General features: G+C 40.9%; 1 protein-coding gene across 6 annotated transcripts in view; it reads right to left on the reverse strand.

Moving 5' to 3' along the window:
* The window catches only part of NALCN (sodium leak channel, non-selective), a 318984-nt gene that overhangs the window by 208963 nt on the left and 90606 nt on the right, over positions 1 to 19415 (reverse strand). For 5 of the 6 annotated variants that reach the window (XR_003682527.2, XM_028497339.2, XM_028497338.2 and 2 more), the window contains 3 exons: positions 14988 to 15130; positions 14754 to 14858; positions 6200 to 6286 (listed from right to left, as the gene is read on the reverse strand). Coding sequence is in view for 4 of the 6 variants with exons in the window: in XM_028497339.2 (XP_028353140.1) it covers positions 6200 to 6286; positions 14754 to 14858; positions 14988 to 15130 (335 nt within the window). In the remaining 2 variants the exon portion in view is untranslated. Of the gene's footprint in view, positions 1 to 6194; positions 6287 to 14753; positions 14859 to 14987; positions 15131 to 19415 lie in introns of those variants that run through there. The other variant, XM_028497341.2, reaches the window with a different exon arrangement.

The raw sequence follows: 19415 nt of genomic DNA on the forward strand, positions 1-19415 counted from the left end.
TATTGCTTAGATCCTAATCACTGCTTACTGGAATATATAAAATCCTGATAGATTTATTCATGCAATGTAAAAAAATGTGTATATACATATACACACATATGTCTTTTAAATAGGTAGATAGATACACACATACAGAGAGAGAGAGCGGAAAAAAATAAAGTATTATACATCAAACACCCAGAATCACAGAAGCACCAGTCACATGTATTTAGTTTAACAGTAGTGGGGAAAGTTAAGCCACATCAGTCAATCATATTTCATTAAATTACCTCATTACTTATAGATGGTGGGGAAGACAGACAGACGTATACCAATAAACTAGACAAGGATACAGAAAGCAGAAAAGAAAGTACAAATACAAGACACGATACCAGTGAAGAAAGCCAATGCGAAGCAATTTCACCTGAAACAAGGACAGAGATGATTTTTAAATGTCCTTCACTTAGAAGAGAATTTGAGCCAGTCTCCATTTATGCTGAGTTAAGATTTCAACAGTTTGAAATTATGAAGACATAAAACTTATGGGAAGACTTTTTGGGAATAATGGAAATTCACGCACTACTTACCCTTACGCCATCTTTGTAAACTACAAAGTCACGCTTCTGTAACTTATTTCATGGGTCACCCAAACAAAGGCCTCCTGACACCCAGCAGGTAACATGAATGAGAAAAGCAGACCCGGAGTCATGTACTAAACACACAGGGACCACCCTCACTTCTACAAAGAACTAGGTTCATTTCTCCTTTCTTCTTGCAAACAATGTGTTCCTTCATGCATGCATTTACGTGTGTATTTATATATGTGTGCACTTATGAATTTATTATTTATTTATTTTCTGTCCATAGAGTGATGGGCAAAGAGAAATACTTTGCTACTCTGAGGAAAGTGACGGTACGAATCTGTGGATAAATAAAACACACATTCCCAGTGCTGTCAGGACAACAATATGGACTGTTGGGAGACTTCTGGAAACTGGAGAGACAATGCCCAATGCGGCGGCCGCCGCCCAGCTCCAGCCAGTTACACCACATGGGAGTGAGGGTCCTGTGTTGCCAGATCTTTCTATTTTACAAAAGCAGTACGATATACGGGTTTTCATATGAAATTTCTGCTTTTTAAACTTGGGGTCAAATTTGGAAACAAAGTTCCATTTTCAAGACAAAATCAATAATTCCTAAAACCCAAATGGGGACTCCCGGTCACCCGTTTACCATCTCAGATACTGCTTCTACCTCATTCTTCCAATCTTTTTCAACAAATGGCCAAATCACTAACTCAGTTTAATTACAGCGGTTCAAATGCTTCATTCCTATCAATTCTACTTTTTTAGTAGGTAGGAATTGGTTTTGATTCTTTTCAACTGTTATTCCCAAGACTACATTTCTAAACACAGATGTATTTACTTCACATGCTGACCACGACCATTATGGTTCTTATTGTCATGGAGTTTCCTCTGGTTGGAAAAGCAGACACTAAATAACAAATTATACCATTAAAATTTTTTAAATTAAAATTATGATAAACACAAAAGAAAAGCATAGGAGGATATGGGCACATATAACTGGGCTACCCGATCTGTTTCTTTGAGGACGAAGAAGGCTTCCTTAAGAAAGTGACATCTGAGCTGAATTCTGAATTCTGAGTGGGAGAGAAGAGTGTTCTAGAAAGAGGAAACACTATGTGAAAATGACAGGGCCTCTGGGAGGCAGAAATGCTGTTTTACAGAAGAGATATAATGTTTAAATTCAGGGGTAAAGGGTCTTAGGAGACTGGCTTCTAACGCTGACCGCTAGGTTACCTCTGGGAAGTGGAATGAGGGAGGATAGTTAGAAGAAGTTAAAGCAAAACTCTTACTTTTTATTTTATTTCTACAGTTTAAAAGTCATTTTAGAAGAACACACTCACATTTTGCTCATTTTAAAAATAAAAAGAGGGGGCTTCCCTGGTGGCGCAGTGGTTGCGCGTCCGCCTGCCGATGCAGGGGAACCGGGTTCGCGCCCCGGTCTGGGAGGATCCCACATGCCGCGGAGCGGCTGGGCCCGTGAGCCATGGCCGCTGGGCCTGCGCGTCCGGAGCCTGTGCTCCGCAACGGGAGAGGCCACGGCAGAGGGAGGCCCGCGTACCACAAAAAAAATAAATAAATAAAAAATAAATAAAAATAAAAAGAGCGACCGACAAGGGCCTAATTTCCAAAATATACAAAAAGCTCATACAGCTCAATATCAAAAAACCAAACACCCCAATCCAAAAAATGGGCAGAAGACCTAAATAGACATTTCTCCAAAGAAGACACACAGACGGCCAACAAGCACATGAAAAGATGCTCAATAGCTCTAATTACTAGAGAAATGCAAATTAAAACGACAATGAGGTACCACTTAACACCAGTCAGTATGGCCATCATCAGAATAGCTGCTAATAATAAATGCTGGAGAGGGTGTGGAGAAAAGGGAACCCTCCTACAGTGTTGGTGGGAATGTAAACTAGTGCAACTACTATGGAGAACACTATGAAGGTTCCTTAAAAAACTAAAAATAGAGCTACCATATAATCCAGCAATCCTACTCCTGGGCATATACCCTGAGAAAACTCTAATTCCAAAAGATACATGCACCCCAATGTTCACTGCAGCACTATTTACAACAGCCAAGACATGGAAGCAACCTAAGTGTCCATCAACAGAGGAATGGATAAAGAAGATGTGGTACATATATACAATGGAATATCACTCAGCCATAAAAAAGAATGAAATAATGCCATTTGCAGCAACGTGGATGGACCTAGAGATTATCATACCAAGTGAAGTAAGTCAGACAGAGACAGACAAATATCATATGATATCACTTATATGTGGAATCTAAAAAAATGATACAAATGAACTTACCGACATAACGGAAAAGACTCACCGACACAGAAAACAAACTTATGGTTACCAAAGGGGGTGCAGGGGAGGGATAAATTAGGAATTTGGGATTAACAGATACATACTACTACATATTAAATAGATATACAGCTACTGTATAGCACAGGGAACTATATTCAATATCTTGTAATAACCTATAATGTTAAAGAATGTGAAAAAGAATATATGTGTATATATATGTTTATATATATATATGTTTATATATATATAAATATATATATATATATAAAACTGAATCACCTTGCTGTACACCAGAAACTAACACAACATTGTAAATCAACTATACTTCAATAAAAAAGAAAACAAACAAACAGAAAGAATAAAAATAAAAAGGAGTAATATATGCTACACTTTGTCTTTGAGTGAGATATTATAATCCAAGGCAGTGAGTGAGGTATGTTTCAGATGAAAATTTTCCTGTTACCTAGTTTTAGACGGCATTAATCATTAGTAAGAGCCAAGTGAGTATTTCACGACCATTGTATCTTCAGTACTTTTTCTTTATTTATTTTCTTTCTCTTTAATAAATTAATAATTAATTCATTTTTCACCAAGATGTGGAAATGTACTCTCTTTCTTTAGTTACAGCTCACGTCATGCCCAATACAAAGAGGTGACCCCTTGGCCATCCCAATTTTCATATGTACTCTTATAGATCAGTTCTTTCTGGAAAGCATCAGGACCAAAGATGGGACGCTGAGCTACGTGGAGCCTCATCCTGAATTGTCTGCCTTCCTTCTTCCATTGTCTCAAACCACATGTACCATCAAACATACAACTTACCAAGCATGCTGCCACACCCACCATACGTGCCTAATACTCACGTCTCCCAGAGGCCACATCCACACACGGCTAGCCTAACATCCACCCCCCTCTGCTGACCTTTATTTCCCTATGTCCCTGCTCCGTGCTGTCCCCTCCATCACACCTTCATTGCCATCTAGCTCTTGCCATCTCAAATCTTTTTTTTTTTAAATAAATTTATTTATTTCATTTATTTATTATTTTTGGCTGTGTTGGGTCTTTGTTGCTGTGTGCAGGCTTTCTGTAGTTGCGGCGAGCGGGGGCTACTCTTTGCAGTGTGCAGGCTTCTCACTGCAGTGGCTTCTCTTGATGTGGAGCACGGGCTCTAGGCACACGGGCTTCTGTAGTTGTGGCGCACAGGCTTCAGTAGTTATGGCTCGCGGGCTCTAGAGCGCAGGCTCAGTAGTTGTGGCACACGGGCTTAGTTACTCCGCGGCATGTGGGATCTTCCCGGACTAGGGCTCGAACCCGTGTCCCCTTCATTGGCAGGCGGATTCTTAACCACTGCGCCATCAGGGAAGCCCCTCAAATCTTTTTGATATAGAGGCTCGCTTCCTAATTCCAGACTGCAATCTTGAGGCATCTATTAACAAGCATTTACTAAAATTTTAAGCAATGCCTTTGGCGCATAGGAAGACCCTGATTTGGTACTCCTAACAGGCCTGATCGTTGATTTCTATTACAAATGAATGTTTCCTTGGCCTATCTTTTCAGCTAGATAGAGCATGGGGCCAGGAACCAGAAGACCAGGTACAAGTCCTGGTTTCTCCGTTTGTTTGAGGTCAGGAGACTCAGGTGGCCCTCTGGGTCTCCACTTCACCTCTACAAAGGCCGATAGGGGATGCCAATCTTTCCGCAGCACAGGGCTGTACTGAGTCTCACCCTTCCTCACTCCCTGCCTCATGCTTTCGGTCTCGGTTTAAGTACCACTACCTCACGAGGACCTCCCCTGACTCTCAGACAAGGAGAGTGGACTCCAAATCGCATGCTCCCATAGCGTCCTGCATTACTCCTAACAAGTGCCCATCACTCCTGTGAGTCCTACTTCAAAGTTTTTCTCCTCCCTCCCCGAAGTACCCTGTAAGCTCCATGAGGGGAGGGGCTGGGCTTGTCTTGCTCAGGACCATCTTTGTGTCAGTAAATATCAGTTGGTGGATTAATGAACAATGTAAGTAAAAGCACTTTTTAGGCAAGAAGCTGCTGCTACTACAATGGTTGTCACTGCTGTTGCTATGACAGTAACCGTAGTAGTAGAGGTAGCTACAGAAGTTGAATTTTTAGCGGCATTGTCACCATCCAATATACGACAGAAAGAGAAGCACAGAATAGTACTTAATGGTATCAGTATTCATTGTAAACTCTCCCTCTTTTTCTGCTCTACCCTTTTAATGGATACAAACAAATAACTATATGATTAAACAACCATATAGATGTAGCCCACAGGAGAGGTTCAGAGGACAGTATTTTGCTACTTATGTACCAATCCTTGAAATGCACCAGTCCCCACCTGGAGAAAGATCCAAAAGAAAGACAGAAGATGTGTTCTCATCCTGAAGCAGGTGATAAACCCTTCCCCAAATTATAGGGGGGGGCGGGGTATGAAAAACTCTAAGAAGCAGTCCCCTTGTAGGAAGAGGATTTACAACTGAAAACAGAAAGAGGGTGAAGAAAAGAAAACTCTCCAGGAGGAAGAATCAGTTTTCTGCTCCCAACATGGGACAGCTTGAGTTTTCACCCTTCAAGAGGAGGGAAATGGAAATATAAAAAGCCCTGGCATGGCAGGGATGCCGCTCTTGTTAAGGTGATGTTGTTTTGAATGAGTTACTGCTATTGGTGGGCAGGGAGGGGGCACATGAAAGAGAAGAGGCCTCTGTGGTCCACTGAAGACAAGGAGTTTATTAGGTTTTCTGGGGAGCTCAGAGCAGAAGGTAAGTCCACAAGGTTCACAGGCCAGAGACCTCATGGCCCATCCTCCGGCCACCTGCCAAGACTTTGGGCTCCCCTGAAATCCCATCGCCTCGTGTCTGCTGCAGGTGCACTTTGTTAAGGAAGTGCCTTTATTATACCACGCTGCTCGGAGAGCTTGCAGACACAGAACAACAGACTACATATTCAAGACATTTCCTTCCTGCGTACATGGTGAGGTACTCAAGTAAGTGAATTGTGATCTTGACTGCCCTCAGCCCCAGGCAATTCAGGCCTTTGCAGAAGAATACCTTTACAAGGTTTAATGAGACAACAAAATTCTTCATCAGTTCATTACCACTGGCCTGCTTTTACCTGTGTGCGTTCATTTACCAAATCCCTAGTGTGTATCTAAAAAGGATGCCAGGTCCCAGGAATACAGGATGGAGTGTAATATTGCCCACAAATTTGGGTGGATCTAGAGCTTGGAGAGCTGTAGATTTCCTCGTATAAAATCAAATCAAAGACCTTTGGGGGTGACTTTTAGAAATGGTATCATACCGCACCTGGAGGCAAGCTGGGGCACGTCCCTGGGGTTTGTTGACGTCTACGGCTACCAGCAGCCACCCGCCAGCGGCGTCTTCGTGAAACATCTTCAAGACAAAGGGGAAATGAGTCAGAGACACTTAGGATGGAACATCAAGAACTCTAACTTTGCCTGCAGCTTTTTACGTTTTCTTTGTTATCAAAGATTTGTCTTCTTATGGCTTTATATTTAGAACATGAGTCATTCCAATGATGTCCATTTTGACACTGCAAACTTAAGTGAATAATCATAATAAAGATTATAGCTTGTATTAATTGAGCACTTGCTATGCATCAGGCCGTTTCTGCCTTACCTATGCTTTGCATATAACTGCCCAAATATTCTTCTCCACAAGACTTTAGAAGTAGGTATTTTATCCCCATTATGTTGATTATTATATATAACATCTCAGAGAAAATGAAAATTAGAATTCCAAAGTGTGGTGTGTTTTTACAAAAAGTGGTAAACTTTTATCTTTATTTAGTAGACAGTTCTCACTGAACCAATAGAAAAATATTCCCAGGATAAATAATATAATGTGCATTTAGCATAGGGAAGGAGGGGAATGTTGTTTTATTTTATTTTTTAAATTAATTAATTTATTTTTGGTTGCAGTGGGTCTTCGTTGCTGTGTGCGGGCTTTCTCTAGCTGCAGCGAGCAGGGCTACTCTTTGTTGTGGTGCGTGGACTTCTCATTGCGGTGGCTTCTCTTGTTGCGGAGCACGGGCTCCAGGCGTGCAGGCTTCAGTAGTTGTGGCTTGCAGGCTCAGTAGTTGTGGCGCATGGGCTTAGTTGCTCTGTCTCATGTGGGATCTTCCCGGACCAGGGCTTGAACCTGTGTCCCCTGCATTGGCAGGTGGATTCTTAACGACTGTGCCATGAGGGAAGTCCGGGAATGTTATTTTAATGGTAGGAGAATGACAAATCACTTAAAAGACTTTGTGAAATTAGCTTGTGTAACCCACAATTAATCTGCTCAGCAGAAATTTTATGTATACATATTTATGAAGGGAAAAAGTAGTTTCTTTTGGCTTAAAAGACATAAATGATGAAATTCAGGATAGTACAGGATGCTAAAATCTGACAGTCATTGAATTAGACATCCAGGTTGCTGGATGTGTAGGTTACCTTACTCATATTCTGCCACCTTAAAAATTAGTTATCTAGGGGCTTCTCTGGTGGCGCAGTGATTAAGAATCCGCCTGCCAATGCAGAGGACATGGGTTCGAGCCCTGGTCTGGGAAGATCCCACACGCTGCGGAGCAACTAAGCCCGTGTGCCACGACTACTGAGCCTGGTCTCTAGAGCCCATGAGACACAACTACTGAGCCCGTGTGCCACAACTACTGAGCCTGCGCTCTAGAGCCCACGAGTCACAGCTACTGAGCCTGCGAGCCACAACTACTGAAGCCCGCGCACCTAGAGCCCCTGCTCCACAACTAGAGAAGCCACTGCAGTGAGAGGCCCGCGCACCACAACGAAGAGTAGCCCCCGCTCGCCGCATACTGAGCCGGCGAGCCACAACTACTGAAGCCCGCGCACCTAGAGCCCCTGCTCCACAACTAGAGAAGCCACTGCAGTGAGAGGCCCGCGCACCACAACGAAGAGTAGCCCCCGCTCGCCGCAACTAGAGAAAGCCCGCGCACAGCAACGAAGACCCAACGCAGCCAAAAATAAATAAATCAATAAATAGATTTATTTTAAAAAATTAGTTATCTATCAATAATATACTACGCTGGAAAGCATGTACCACTTATAAATATTTTCCCACTAATATATATTTTCTTTTGTGTTCGTCTGACCCTGTCTGTGTTCAAAAGGGTAACTGTTGATGGAAACATGAGATGATGCAAAGATCCCATTACCTAGGATTTATCATTATAATTTCAAACTCCTGGTAACAGAGGCAGTAGATCATTTGCAGAAAGAAAACGTGCCCTCTATAAAATAAGGGAGGTGGAGAGTGACAAATGCCAAAATTCATAGGCCATACATGTATTTTTAAAATGACAAAATGGCGGTGCACATTTACACAAAGATTCTCTGATCCAAGATGCCAATTACAAAATGGTTCTTCTCAGCTGTCCATTTACAGGATTCTGATTCCCTTTAGAATGAATTTTAAAAGGTAAGTTTAGTGGTAGAATCAAGCACATCCATCACAAATAGGCTCATTCTGAGAATACATACATTGGTTGAGATGCAAACATTCATCTAAAGTATCTGTCAAATGTCTGGGAGTCTCTTTTTAAGGAGAAAAGACAAAAGCAATCCCGCCAGTCACGAGGTAGGAACCCTCTGTACAAGCACCCTCTACTCTCTTACCATGGAGCAAAGGATCCCTGGGGCACACATTTGCTTTCATCAGGAGCAGACTAATTTTCTCTGTGAAATGATTTTTTTTCCAACAGACTAAAATCAAATGAATCAATTTAATTGTTAGTAAAAGTGTTCTCTCAAGGTCACTTCTTTGTGTGAAATAAAGTGAAGGAAATGCAAACATGGTCCATTTCTCTTTAGTCCCCTGAATTATACAACAACATTTGGATTGGTTAATGTAACAGTAGCTACGTGAGGCACATGGTGGGATATCCAGAGCCATGAATCCTAGGGTGAAGTCCTTAGGGGAGCGTGGCAGGGGCAGGGGCTGCCAGCTGTCCCTCCATATCTGTTCTTCTTGTCTTACAAACTAAGAAAAATATTATGGCCACCAAAAAAAAAAAAAAAAGGACATTCTTTCTCTTTCTTGAAGCTCATCTTGACTATGTAATTATATATATACACTGGTCTATGAAATGAAAGCAGAAACTTTCTATTTTTTTTCCTTCCTGCTCTTTGGAATATGGATGTAAGAGTTAGAGCTACAGCAGCCATTTTAGTCCAGGAGGCAATTTGGGGAATGGAAGTGATGCAAGTTGGAGAAAAAAGGTAGAAGGATTCTGGATCTATAGCAACACAGACCTCTGTAACAACCTTGAATGACATCCTCCAACTTTATATGAGAGAGAAAGGAACGCTATCTTATAGAAGCCACTTATTTGGGGCTTCTCGTCCCTTGCAGCTGAACCTAAGTTAACACAAGTGGCTTCATTTTGAATGTCCAATGATTTATTTCAGTTTTAAAGATACTAACTGTTCTCCTCTCATTATATTATTAATACAGGTTTACTATTAAATACTTAGAAAATGTGTATGAGCTGTAAAAAAAAATCTTAAGCCCATTCCCCAGAGACAAGCACCCCTAATATTTCAGAGTTAACCTTTCAGGTATATTATGCCCCCACACACACATATACATATAAACATGGGACCCTTTTACCGCATTAATATGTTATTTGCATATTTTCATGTCAATAAAGTTCAATCATGATTTAATGGCTTGCATTTATTCTAATTTCATAATTTATAATCCATAATTTATGACTAGAGTTAATTTTCTTTCTCTCTCTCTCTCTCTCTTTCTTTCTTTTTTACTGAAATGCCTCCATAAACATTCTCAAATGTACATCTTTGAGCACTGACCAGAATTTTTCTTAGGATAAATTCCTAGAAGTACAATCTCTTTGTCAAATAGTTTATATGTTTTTAAGGCTTTTGACACATATTGCCAAACTATTTTCTAGAAAGGATGCTCTAATTCACACTTAGTAATTATGTATGAAAGTACCCCTTTCTCCACCTCTCAGTCAACAAGAAAACCTTTTTTTGTTTGTTTTAATAGAAAAGAGAAGCCAGAAAAAAGATAGCACATTGACAGCAGGGCCTGCAATGACCAAATTAAAAGGAGGTAGGATCTCAGGGAGCAAAACTGAAGACTCTTATGGCTGAGGAAGCTGGTTTTGAGCCCCCATTCTAGCACGTACCAGTTATGTAATACTGGATAAAATAATTAACTTTCCAACCCTTGTCCTTTTTTAATCTGCAAAGCAGAGACAATAATAATACCAACTTCACAATGTTATTGTGAAGAATAAATAAGATTGCTTGTAAAGCCAATAGCGTAGTGCTTAGTGCAGCTCTCAAGATATGTGATTTATTGTAATAAAGTGTTATGAATTAGTGGAATATTACCAATAACCACGTGAGCACTTTTCTCTTAGTACAATCACTTGGGAATCCATGGAGGTTTCAGTCTTGAGAATCATCTCATGCTTGCCTGTGTGCAACTGTCAGCGTTTTATAAAGGGTCACTTGATTTTGCTAAGAATGCTTTGCGGATTGTTCTATTGTCCTTTAGGCAGAATATCATCATCGATGACAACAATAACAGAGTATCTACTGGGAGGTGGTAGAGAATGGATCTTGGTGATAGGGGTGACCACTAGCAACTGAATTAAAATTCCAAACCCAAGACACATTTGGTAATGAAAAGAAAATCCAAAATTTATTTTGAAATTCCCATGCTCTTTGGGTTCTTTCAAAATCAGTCATCCTAAAAAACAGGTAATAGTCATTATCACACAAAACAATGAGGGTGGACACTTGACTTGATTTCGTAATTAAATAATATACTCAATGACTCAGACTCACAAGACATAATTCTCACGTATGGCTTCCTATGATGAATGTATTATTCCATTACTATAGTTTCTTATTAGAAGGAGCTCACTATTGTACCTTCTAACAAAGCCTTCCCAGAAATTGCTTTCACTAAATTGCTTTCTCACATATTTTAATGATGTATATTCATGTGGAAACCAATAGTCTTGGAACGCAGTAAAAAAATTTTTACTAAAGTTTTGTTTTGGAGCATTACGTTGTACACATCTTTTCAAGGAGGAGAAATTCTTTTTATGTTCTATCATGTGCCTTTTCATCTACGCCTTTCTGCCTTTCAGCTGGTATTGCACATTTACACAGAAGTTGTTCCAGTATTGTAGGACCCATATTCTGAGAAGGCTCACGGAACTACAAAGGAGAAAGAATTCCTGTGTCCTTTTATCAACTCCACCCTTATCTGTCTTGTATCTTATTAATTCAGAAAACATGGGCCAGCACGTGTGCTCAGTCAGAGACAATGACAGACCCAGAAATTACTGCTCTCTTTAGACAATCAGAATATTTACTTACCCGTCCCTCAATGTGACCCTACTGGGCCATGATTTGTACATAAAAGTTAGGTACGGATTGACTGCCAGAGGCTGTCTTGTGTCTCTTGTCACTATATATACAAAACTTAGCCTTGCAGGGCCCTAAAGTTTAGTTCTTTTGGTTCTCTTCCAGGAAAAGTGAGATAAGCTCATTCCTACCGTGAATCAGCCTAGATCAGAAGACCACACGACTGGCAACAGGTATCTGAGGTGAAGTGTCTAAGGAATGGGAGTGCAAGTCTGGATCAGACATGCACGATGCCCAGGATGTGTTCTGCTGGCACATCGGCCCATCCCAACCCCTTTCTCTGGGGCAACACCCCTACAAACGTGTAGCATGGGAAGTCCTATTGTGGGCTGACACAGGGGGCTATTATATCCTGGATGTACAAATCTCTTGCACTTCAATCCAACACATAACTGAGCATGTGGCAACAGTGACCTGTGTCAAATGATTATGCAGGTACGAGAGTCACCCTCCCTATCAGAGTTCAGGCAAACTACTGACCACGAATCTGAAAATTTCCACGTCGTTTTCCTTTTGTTTTCCTGCTACTTGCTCTATTATGGTCTCCATAAGACCTTTGGCATTAATTTTTCTGTAATTTGTTTCTATGCTGTGACTCTGAGGCAGGTTGCTTTGTTATTTTAGACTTCTCATCACTGATTCTCCTTTGCCTCTTAACATATCAGAGCCAATTCCTGTTGAACCTCTTAAGACATCGGAAAGCCCCTACTTTATTTATCCTGTTAATGTGTATAATTTTTCTTTCTACTCACACAGCCCTCCTGGAAAGTCCAGGGATTTAGAAATATCAACAAGTCCACCATCCCCAGGACCCTCTTTGCCCTCCTATGAGGATAACTTACAGAGAACAACTGCAGACATCCCACATACTAGAGGAAGACAAGAACTGACTTCATTTCTGAAAAGCTGTGTGCTTCACAATACACAACCATCTTTATTTTATTTCCTTAAAGCCCATCTGTTTTGTTAGAATTAGAAACTTGTGATTTAGTGTTTTAAACCATCGAACGAGAGGGCCTTTGTGCGGAGCTGTCTCTGATTTTACAAACGTAACAGAATCATGGCAAATGATGCCTCTCCCTTCCACACACACAAAAGCATCTGGAACACTTGCTGAGTGGCAGGCGAGGGGATGGGCGGGGCCTGCGGCCTGTTGCCAGGCAGCCCAAGTGGTGTTTTACCAGAGAGGCTGCTGCTGGAGCTTCGGTTGCTTAGCAACCAGGTCCTCAGCCACAGCATTTTTCTTAATGAAGGTTTTTCACAATTCTCTGTGTGATTACCTCTGCTGAATACCTAGATGCATTACGTCTGAATTACCACCTTATTCCTCCTGATTAAGGACAATTTTGCATCAAAGCAATTTTGTACAACTGTGTTCACAGTCTCTCCACATTTCACTTTCTATTGTAACTGCTGGCTGATTTGGTGGCACTTCCAAACACCACTTTTCCAGCTGTGGTTTTACAAATAAGAGTTATTTATTACGCACTATATGGTTTTAAAGACATTTTAGGTCATCTCTCAGGAATATCGAATGTGAATTCTGTGTGGAGTTCATAGTTCTGTGTCCCACTTCGTTCTCAATGTCTATACTGGAAAACACAGCTTCACGAGGCCGTCACTCTATTTAAAAGACATGTCAGAATGGACTTGGAACTTTACGATTTCTCATCACTAAAAAGATGAGAGGGGGCTTCCCTGGTGGCGCAGTGGTTGAGAGTCCGCCTGCCGATGCAGGAGACACGGGTTCGTGCCCCGGTCCGGGAGGATCCCGCGTGCCACGGAGCGGCTGGGCCCGTGAGCCGTGGCTGCTGAGCCTGCGCGTCCGGAGCCTGTGCTCCGCAGCGGGAGAGGCCACAACAGTGAGAGGCCCGCGTACCGCAACAAAAAAAAAAAAAAAAAAAAAGATGAGAGAAGAAATGAGTACTAGATGTGGCGGCCTCACTGAAGTTTTTCCTACATGCCATCTGTGACATAACCTAAATAACACTTAAAAAAATCTTTCATGGAAGTTTGAATAGCTGTTTGAGAAAACTGAATAATATAAATACTATTTCATCTATAATGAACTAGACCATTCGAACTTTCACAACATCATAAAAATACTGCACAAGGCTCTTCCAAATATCAGCATGTTTAAAAGCATTTTCACTATTAGTTATTAAATATAAATATTTTATTTTTTTTTACCTTTGCACTTCTTCTCAATTTTATTCCTCTGCTTTCTCATCCCCACTCCTACTGAGCCACTATCCTGAATCCTTTTCTTTATAATTTTAATACATAGGCATAAATACAATTATTTTTAAAAATAATATATTATTTTAAAAGTAATAATTATATAAATATAATTATTAAAAGTTCAATTTGAAGATTTTCAAAGTAAAATTTGTACCTTGGATCTTTCACAGATACCTTTGTCCTAACAGACCTGTGTAAGTATTTACAAACTTATGTTAAATTTCTCTTAAAACTTAACATTAAAGCAATAGTTGCAAGGCATAAAGTAATTTCATTCTCAATTCTGGAATTTTTATTTTCTCTCTCTTTTATTAAGATTTATACCAGAAGAAGATATATAAACCTATTCTTCCTCTACCTAACCAGCAAAAAACAAACACACAAAACAAAACCAAAAATAAAAACAAAAGACATTGGATCTGAATTGCCCTCTTATGTAATAAATGCCATGCCACTTTTAGTCAAATTCTAGGATACTTCCAATTTCTTGGGAGCACAGTGGAAACCTTCTGAATATGCAGTAATTCCTCAAAATTCACAGGCATGCATTGGGATGGAGGGGTCTTCTTCATAATTTATTATATTGTGATTGGTTCATTCTGAATGAAATAAATTTTCCTTCCGAAAAATTCTAATCCTATACATAAGGGCCATTCTATTGGTTTCAAATACGTGAAGGTACATAATAAATATGATGATAAGCCTGGTTTTCTATCAAATCCACCCATGGGGCTGTTAAAAATATAGGTGCCTTTGCCCCATCACCCAGAAAATCTGATCTGGTCGCTCTGGGTTTGGGGCTTTGCACATGTATTTTTTTTTTTGCGGTACGCGGGCCTCTCACTGTTGTGGCCTCTCCCTTTGCGGAGCACAGGCTCCGGACGCGCAGGCTCAGCGGCCATGGCTCACGGGCCCAGCCGCTCCACGGCATGTGGGATCTTCCCAGACCGGGGCACGAATCCGTGTCCCCTGCATCGGCAGGCGGACTCCCAACCACTGCGCCACCAGGGAAGCCCTGCACCTGTATTTTTAAGCAGCTCCCTCAGTGAATCTGATTGCGGAAGTTGGTGATAACAGGGTTTCTCAAGTCCCATCAAGTTCCATCAATTTCCAGGGTGGTGCAGAGGGACACGCCCAGTTCGAGTGGGTTACATCATCATGTCCGGATACTGTACCTGCGTCGTGGCTGTCGAAGTAGTGCTGCTTCTCGATCCCCACATCTGTTGAAACTGTACCCTGATTTCTGCAAATGTTTCAATGATGACAGCAATAAACACATTCTGAAAGAAAATGACAAACCACATTTACCAAGACTGGGCGTGAGGGAGTGAGGGCAACCGAAAACAAACAAAAGATCTGCAGAAACTGTCAGAAAGCATAAACTGGATGAGTACTAATTTTTAGAGTACCTTAACAAGCCAGGCAAGGAAGAAAATAAGGGTAATGAAGTAGAAATAGGAACGCCAGCGGGGAAAGCTGTCGATGGCTCTGTACATGAGGAATACCCAGCCTTCCTGGGATGCAGCCTCGTACACGGTGAAGATGCTGGTGCCTGTCAAGAGAGAGGGGAGCCGGCTAAGCTGGGGTGGACTTTTGAAATGAGAAAACATTTTTCAGAGACACAATCAAAATTTATCCATGCTCATTTTCTCAATGACAAAAGCTTTTCTAAAGGCACTCAAATCACATGCAACATTTTCTTGCTCTGAGTCTTAGGATTTTGATAAAGTTTCTTCTGACTTCAAGCCAGGGCAGTTTTTTTTTTTTTTTGCTGTACGCGGGCCTCTCACTGCCGTGGCCTCTCCCGTTGCGGAGCACAGGCTCCGGACGCGCAGGCTCAGCGGCCATGGCTCACGGGCCCAGCCGCTCCGCGGCATGTGGGATCTTCCCGGACCGGGGCACGAACCCGCGTCCCCTGCATCGGCAGGCGGACTCTCAACCACTGCGCCACCAGGGAAGCCCCAGGGCAGTTTTAATATCTCTAGCAATGAAATAATTTTAGGTTACAGATTTCGCTGTTAAATGCATTTAACAGTGCGGAAAAGAGCACTAACAATGAAGCCAAGTAAAGATATAATAAAAAAGGATGTGTACCATGTACGCTTGCCACTTGGGGCTTAACACTTTTAGCGTGCTGAAAAGCACTTGCAATACGTCCGAGAACTGGGTTTCATTTGAAATCACGTTCTCATGGGGAGAACTAAAGTATCTTAGGCTCCAAAAATTCATGTGATGAAGCCTGTCTTTGGATTCCATGGTGTTTACACTGAACACCAAAACCTAAGTTAGTAAGTCATTAAAGAGTACTTTGTATCGTCTACAAGAATTGCCTCATTGAAAATACTACTGATAATGAAAAGAAAGAATAGCGAACAGTATGTGGGCAGATTTTTGAACATATGGTTAAGAGAATCTAAAATGTCATTCAGGGCTTCCCTGGTGGCGCAGTGGTTGCGCGTCCGCCTGCCGATGCAGGGGAACCGGGTTCGCGCCCCGGTCCGGGAGGATCCCACATGCCGCGGCGCGGCTGGGCCCGTGAGCCATGGCCGCTGGGCCTGCGCGTCCGGAGCCTGTGCTCCGCAATGGGAGAGGCCACAACAGTGAGAGGCCCACGTACCACAAAAAAAAATAATAATAAAATAAAATGTCATTCAGAGGAAAGCCAGTGTTTAATCCTCACGGCATTATGAGTATGTGTCATTATTTCCCTATTTTACAGATGGGAAAACTAACGCACATAAAGTGTAGGGAATTTGTCTAAGGATGCACACATAATAATTAGGGGAACTAGAATTAACCCAGGCACTCAGGAACGAGGACCTGCATATTTAACTGTGATAATATCCTGTCTCCTGACATCTTTTCTGTGCCTTAGTTTCCCTATCTGTAAAATGGGGAAATAATAATTAAGACATACCGCAAAGTATTGTGAGGATTAAATGATTTCATTTCTGTCAAGCACTGACATTTGATGAGCACTTAATAAGTTTTAGGCATTATTATAAACAATGAAAATAACTGCTCATTATTTTGTGAAAAACCATACAAATAAAAAATATAGTACTCAGTTGAAGTTGTTTACAAAACAAATATGATATGGGTTTTTATTCATAAAACTGGTAAACACTTGTACCTCAACAAATTCCACTGCTATAAATGAGTTAAATTATTATAGAATATAAAGCCATTATCCACCCATATATGTGCTAATTTAAAATTAGAATGTGCATACAATCAAATGTCCAAACTAAGAAGGAGGTTACTAAATTTGCCTGATGTCTGACTGCCTCTCTGGGCCTGTGCATGCAGGAAGAAGAACCAGAGCATCAGTGAATTCGAAAGCACCCAGAACGGCAGAAAAGTGTAGCAGCAAATGGGGACAAATGAGAAATAACAAGGCTTCAAAGAAAAGCTGAGAGAAAGAGGGAAAGCGGATCTCTGTTTGGTGAATGCCTATTAGGTAACTAATCTGTGCTACGCAGTTTATGTAAAATATAACTTCATATATGTACTGCCTCTCATTTTAAGAATCATATTTGGTACATTGGTAAGTCGTTGCCATAGCAACTAGTATTTGTAGAACACGTTTAGTTTCAAGGCTCTTTCACATACTTAAATGATAAGGAAATCACTGTCTAATTAGGCAGGTAGATGGGTAGGTGGGTATAAGCACAGATAATATCCATCACATTTTACGGAAAAGCAAAGTGAAGGTCACTAGATAATGTCTGAGTTAAAAAGAAACAAAACCAGAATCTAAACCCACATCATCAGGCTCCAGGTCTTAAACTCTTTTTTTCTTTACCTTTTACTTATATATTCTCTTGCTTGGCACCGGGGCTTTAGAAAGACCTTATTTTCTCTTATCCTCAATTCAAATGAAGTTACCGATAATTATTTTCTGAGGGACTATGATGGCTAAGTTTATAGTCTATTGAGGAATTCATACAAGAAAATAACTTTTCAGAGAAAGATTCACAGAGGAACAGCACCGAATATAAAATGGCAACAGAAAACAGAAGTGACGGTTTCCATTAATGATCCCTACGTACTAAAAATATACATCGTTTTTGCTTTTATGGTCTGAATACAAAGGACAATTTAAACATGACGTAATTTTAAGTCCCTTATTTTTTTCTAGTTATGTGAACTAAAAAAGAAAAGTGGCTGCAGAAATCCATTATGAATTACCATTAAAGTTTAATTGCTTTACCAATTGAGCATCTACAGGTAAAATACGAGGATCATCAATATAAGATTAAATGTGAAAGGAATACTGAAAATTATCCTTCCTCTAACTTGCGCAGATCTTTCTTTATTACATCTACAGGGAAGATGCTATTTGAAATTAAGTAAATAATAGTATGTTCAATGAGTAATCTTGAAGCTTTTACTCCATTTTTCCTAATTCGACACCGAAGAAAGAAAAGTAGGAACCTTCAGTACAGCTCAGAGAGCAAGGTTTGTTGCTACAAAGAGATGAGACACTTGTGAAAATGGAATCAAAAAACTCCCTAAGAAAATGCTTATTATTGAAAAAAGTGTTTCCCATGTACATGAACGATGCGGGGTCAAAGGCTTCGAGGATGTCACTGAGTTGCTAGAGCAAAGGCAGTGGAATAAGACAGCCCTTCCTCACCACTTTCCTGCTCCTGACTTCGACAAATGTACGAAAAGAAAATCACTTTTGAAGAGGCTTTCCAATGTTTAAACTGACAAAATAAAATTTATGGGGCTTCCCTGGTGGCACAGTGGTTGAGAGTCCGCCTGCCAATGCAGGGGACGTGGGTTCGTGCCCCGGTCCGGGAAGATCCCACGTGCCGCGGAGCGGCTGGGCCCGTGAGCCATGGCCGCTGAGCCTGCGCGTCCGGAGCCTGTGCTCCGCAACGGGAGAGGCCACGACAGTGAGAGGCCCGCGTACCGCAAAAAAAAAAAAAAAAAAAAAAGACCCACAAGTCTACATTTAGAAGATAAATCCTCACCTGGGAACTTTCTAAAGGCTGCCTATATTGAGACATAGTAGAGGATTTTTTTAATAGCTCTGAACAAAATTATATTCCAGTCTGTTTTGACTATCTTTAGGATTATATTTACTGCTTGGTTGTCTTCCGTGAACTCTTTTTCCATGAAAAAAAGGGAGAAATTGACTGTGTCCTGGGAATATTCCTTATTGTGTCTTCTAGTCATACATTACATGACACCATTGGGTCATCTGACTTTCAAATGACAGGGTCATGAAATTGTGGTGATAACTAAACAAGCTACAAACTTGGGGTTCCTATGCCACCAAACTGCCCCTCACCATCTCCCCATTTACCTCTTCACATGAGCTGTACCCTCAAATCTGACGGATGGAACTCAGGTGATAATAAATTTTACCCAACAGTGGTGATTAAAAAGTAAATCTATTTGTCATGAGACAGTTAAAAGCACATACTATGTTAAGTTAAAAAAAACAACAACAACAACGGGAGAGATGTGTATTCTTAAGGTGGACATCTGGACTCAACATAATCAACTTTTGTCTCTAAGGCTGGATGTATCCAGATATATGAAATGTGAAGAAGGTCAGGAGACCAACACAGCAAGGAAGGCCCACCCTGCCTTACAGAGGTTTGTTAAATAAATCAACAATAATTAAATTACTTGGGATGATGTCACCTTTCTAATGAAGAAAACCTGCATGAAAATGTTTTCTCTTCCTTGAAATTATGTTTAATTTTACTAAACTGTATTTCCAAACTAATTATCACACGTATTTCCCCTGATAGACTGTGGTATAACTTTATGCTTATCATAATCTATACACAACTCACCCACACGCTGAGCTGATGATC

Source organism: Physeter macrocephalus, chromosome 13 (genome assembly GCF_002837175.3).
Source record: "Physeter macrocephalus isolate SW-GA chromosome 13, ASM283717v5, whole genome shotgun sequence".
Classification (NCBI taxonomy): domain Eukaryota; kingdom Metazoa; phylum Chordata; class Mammalia; order Artiodactyla; family Physeteridae; genus Physeter; species Physeter macrocephalus.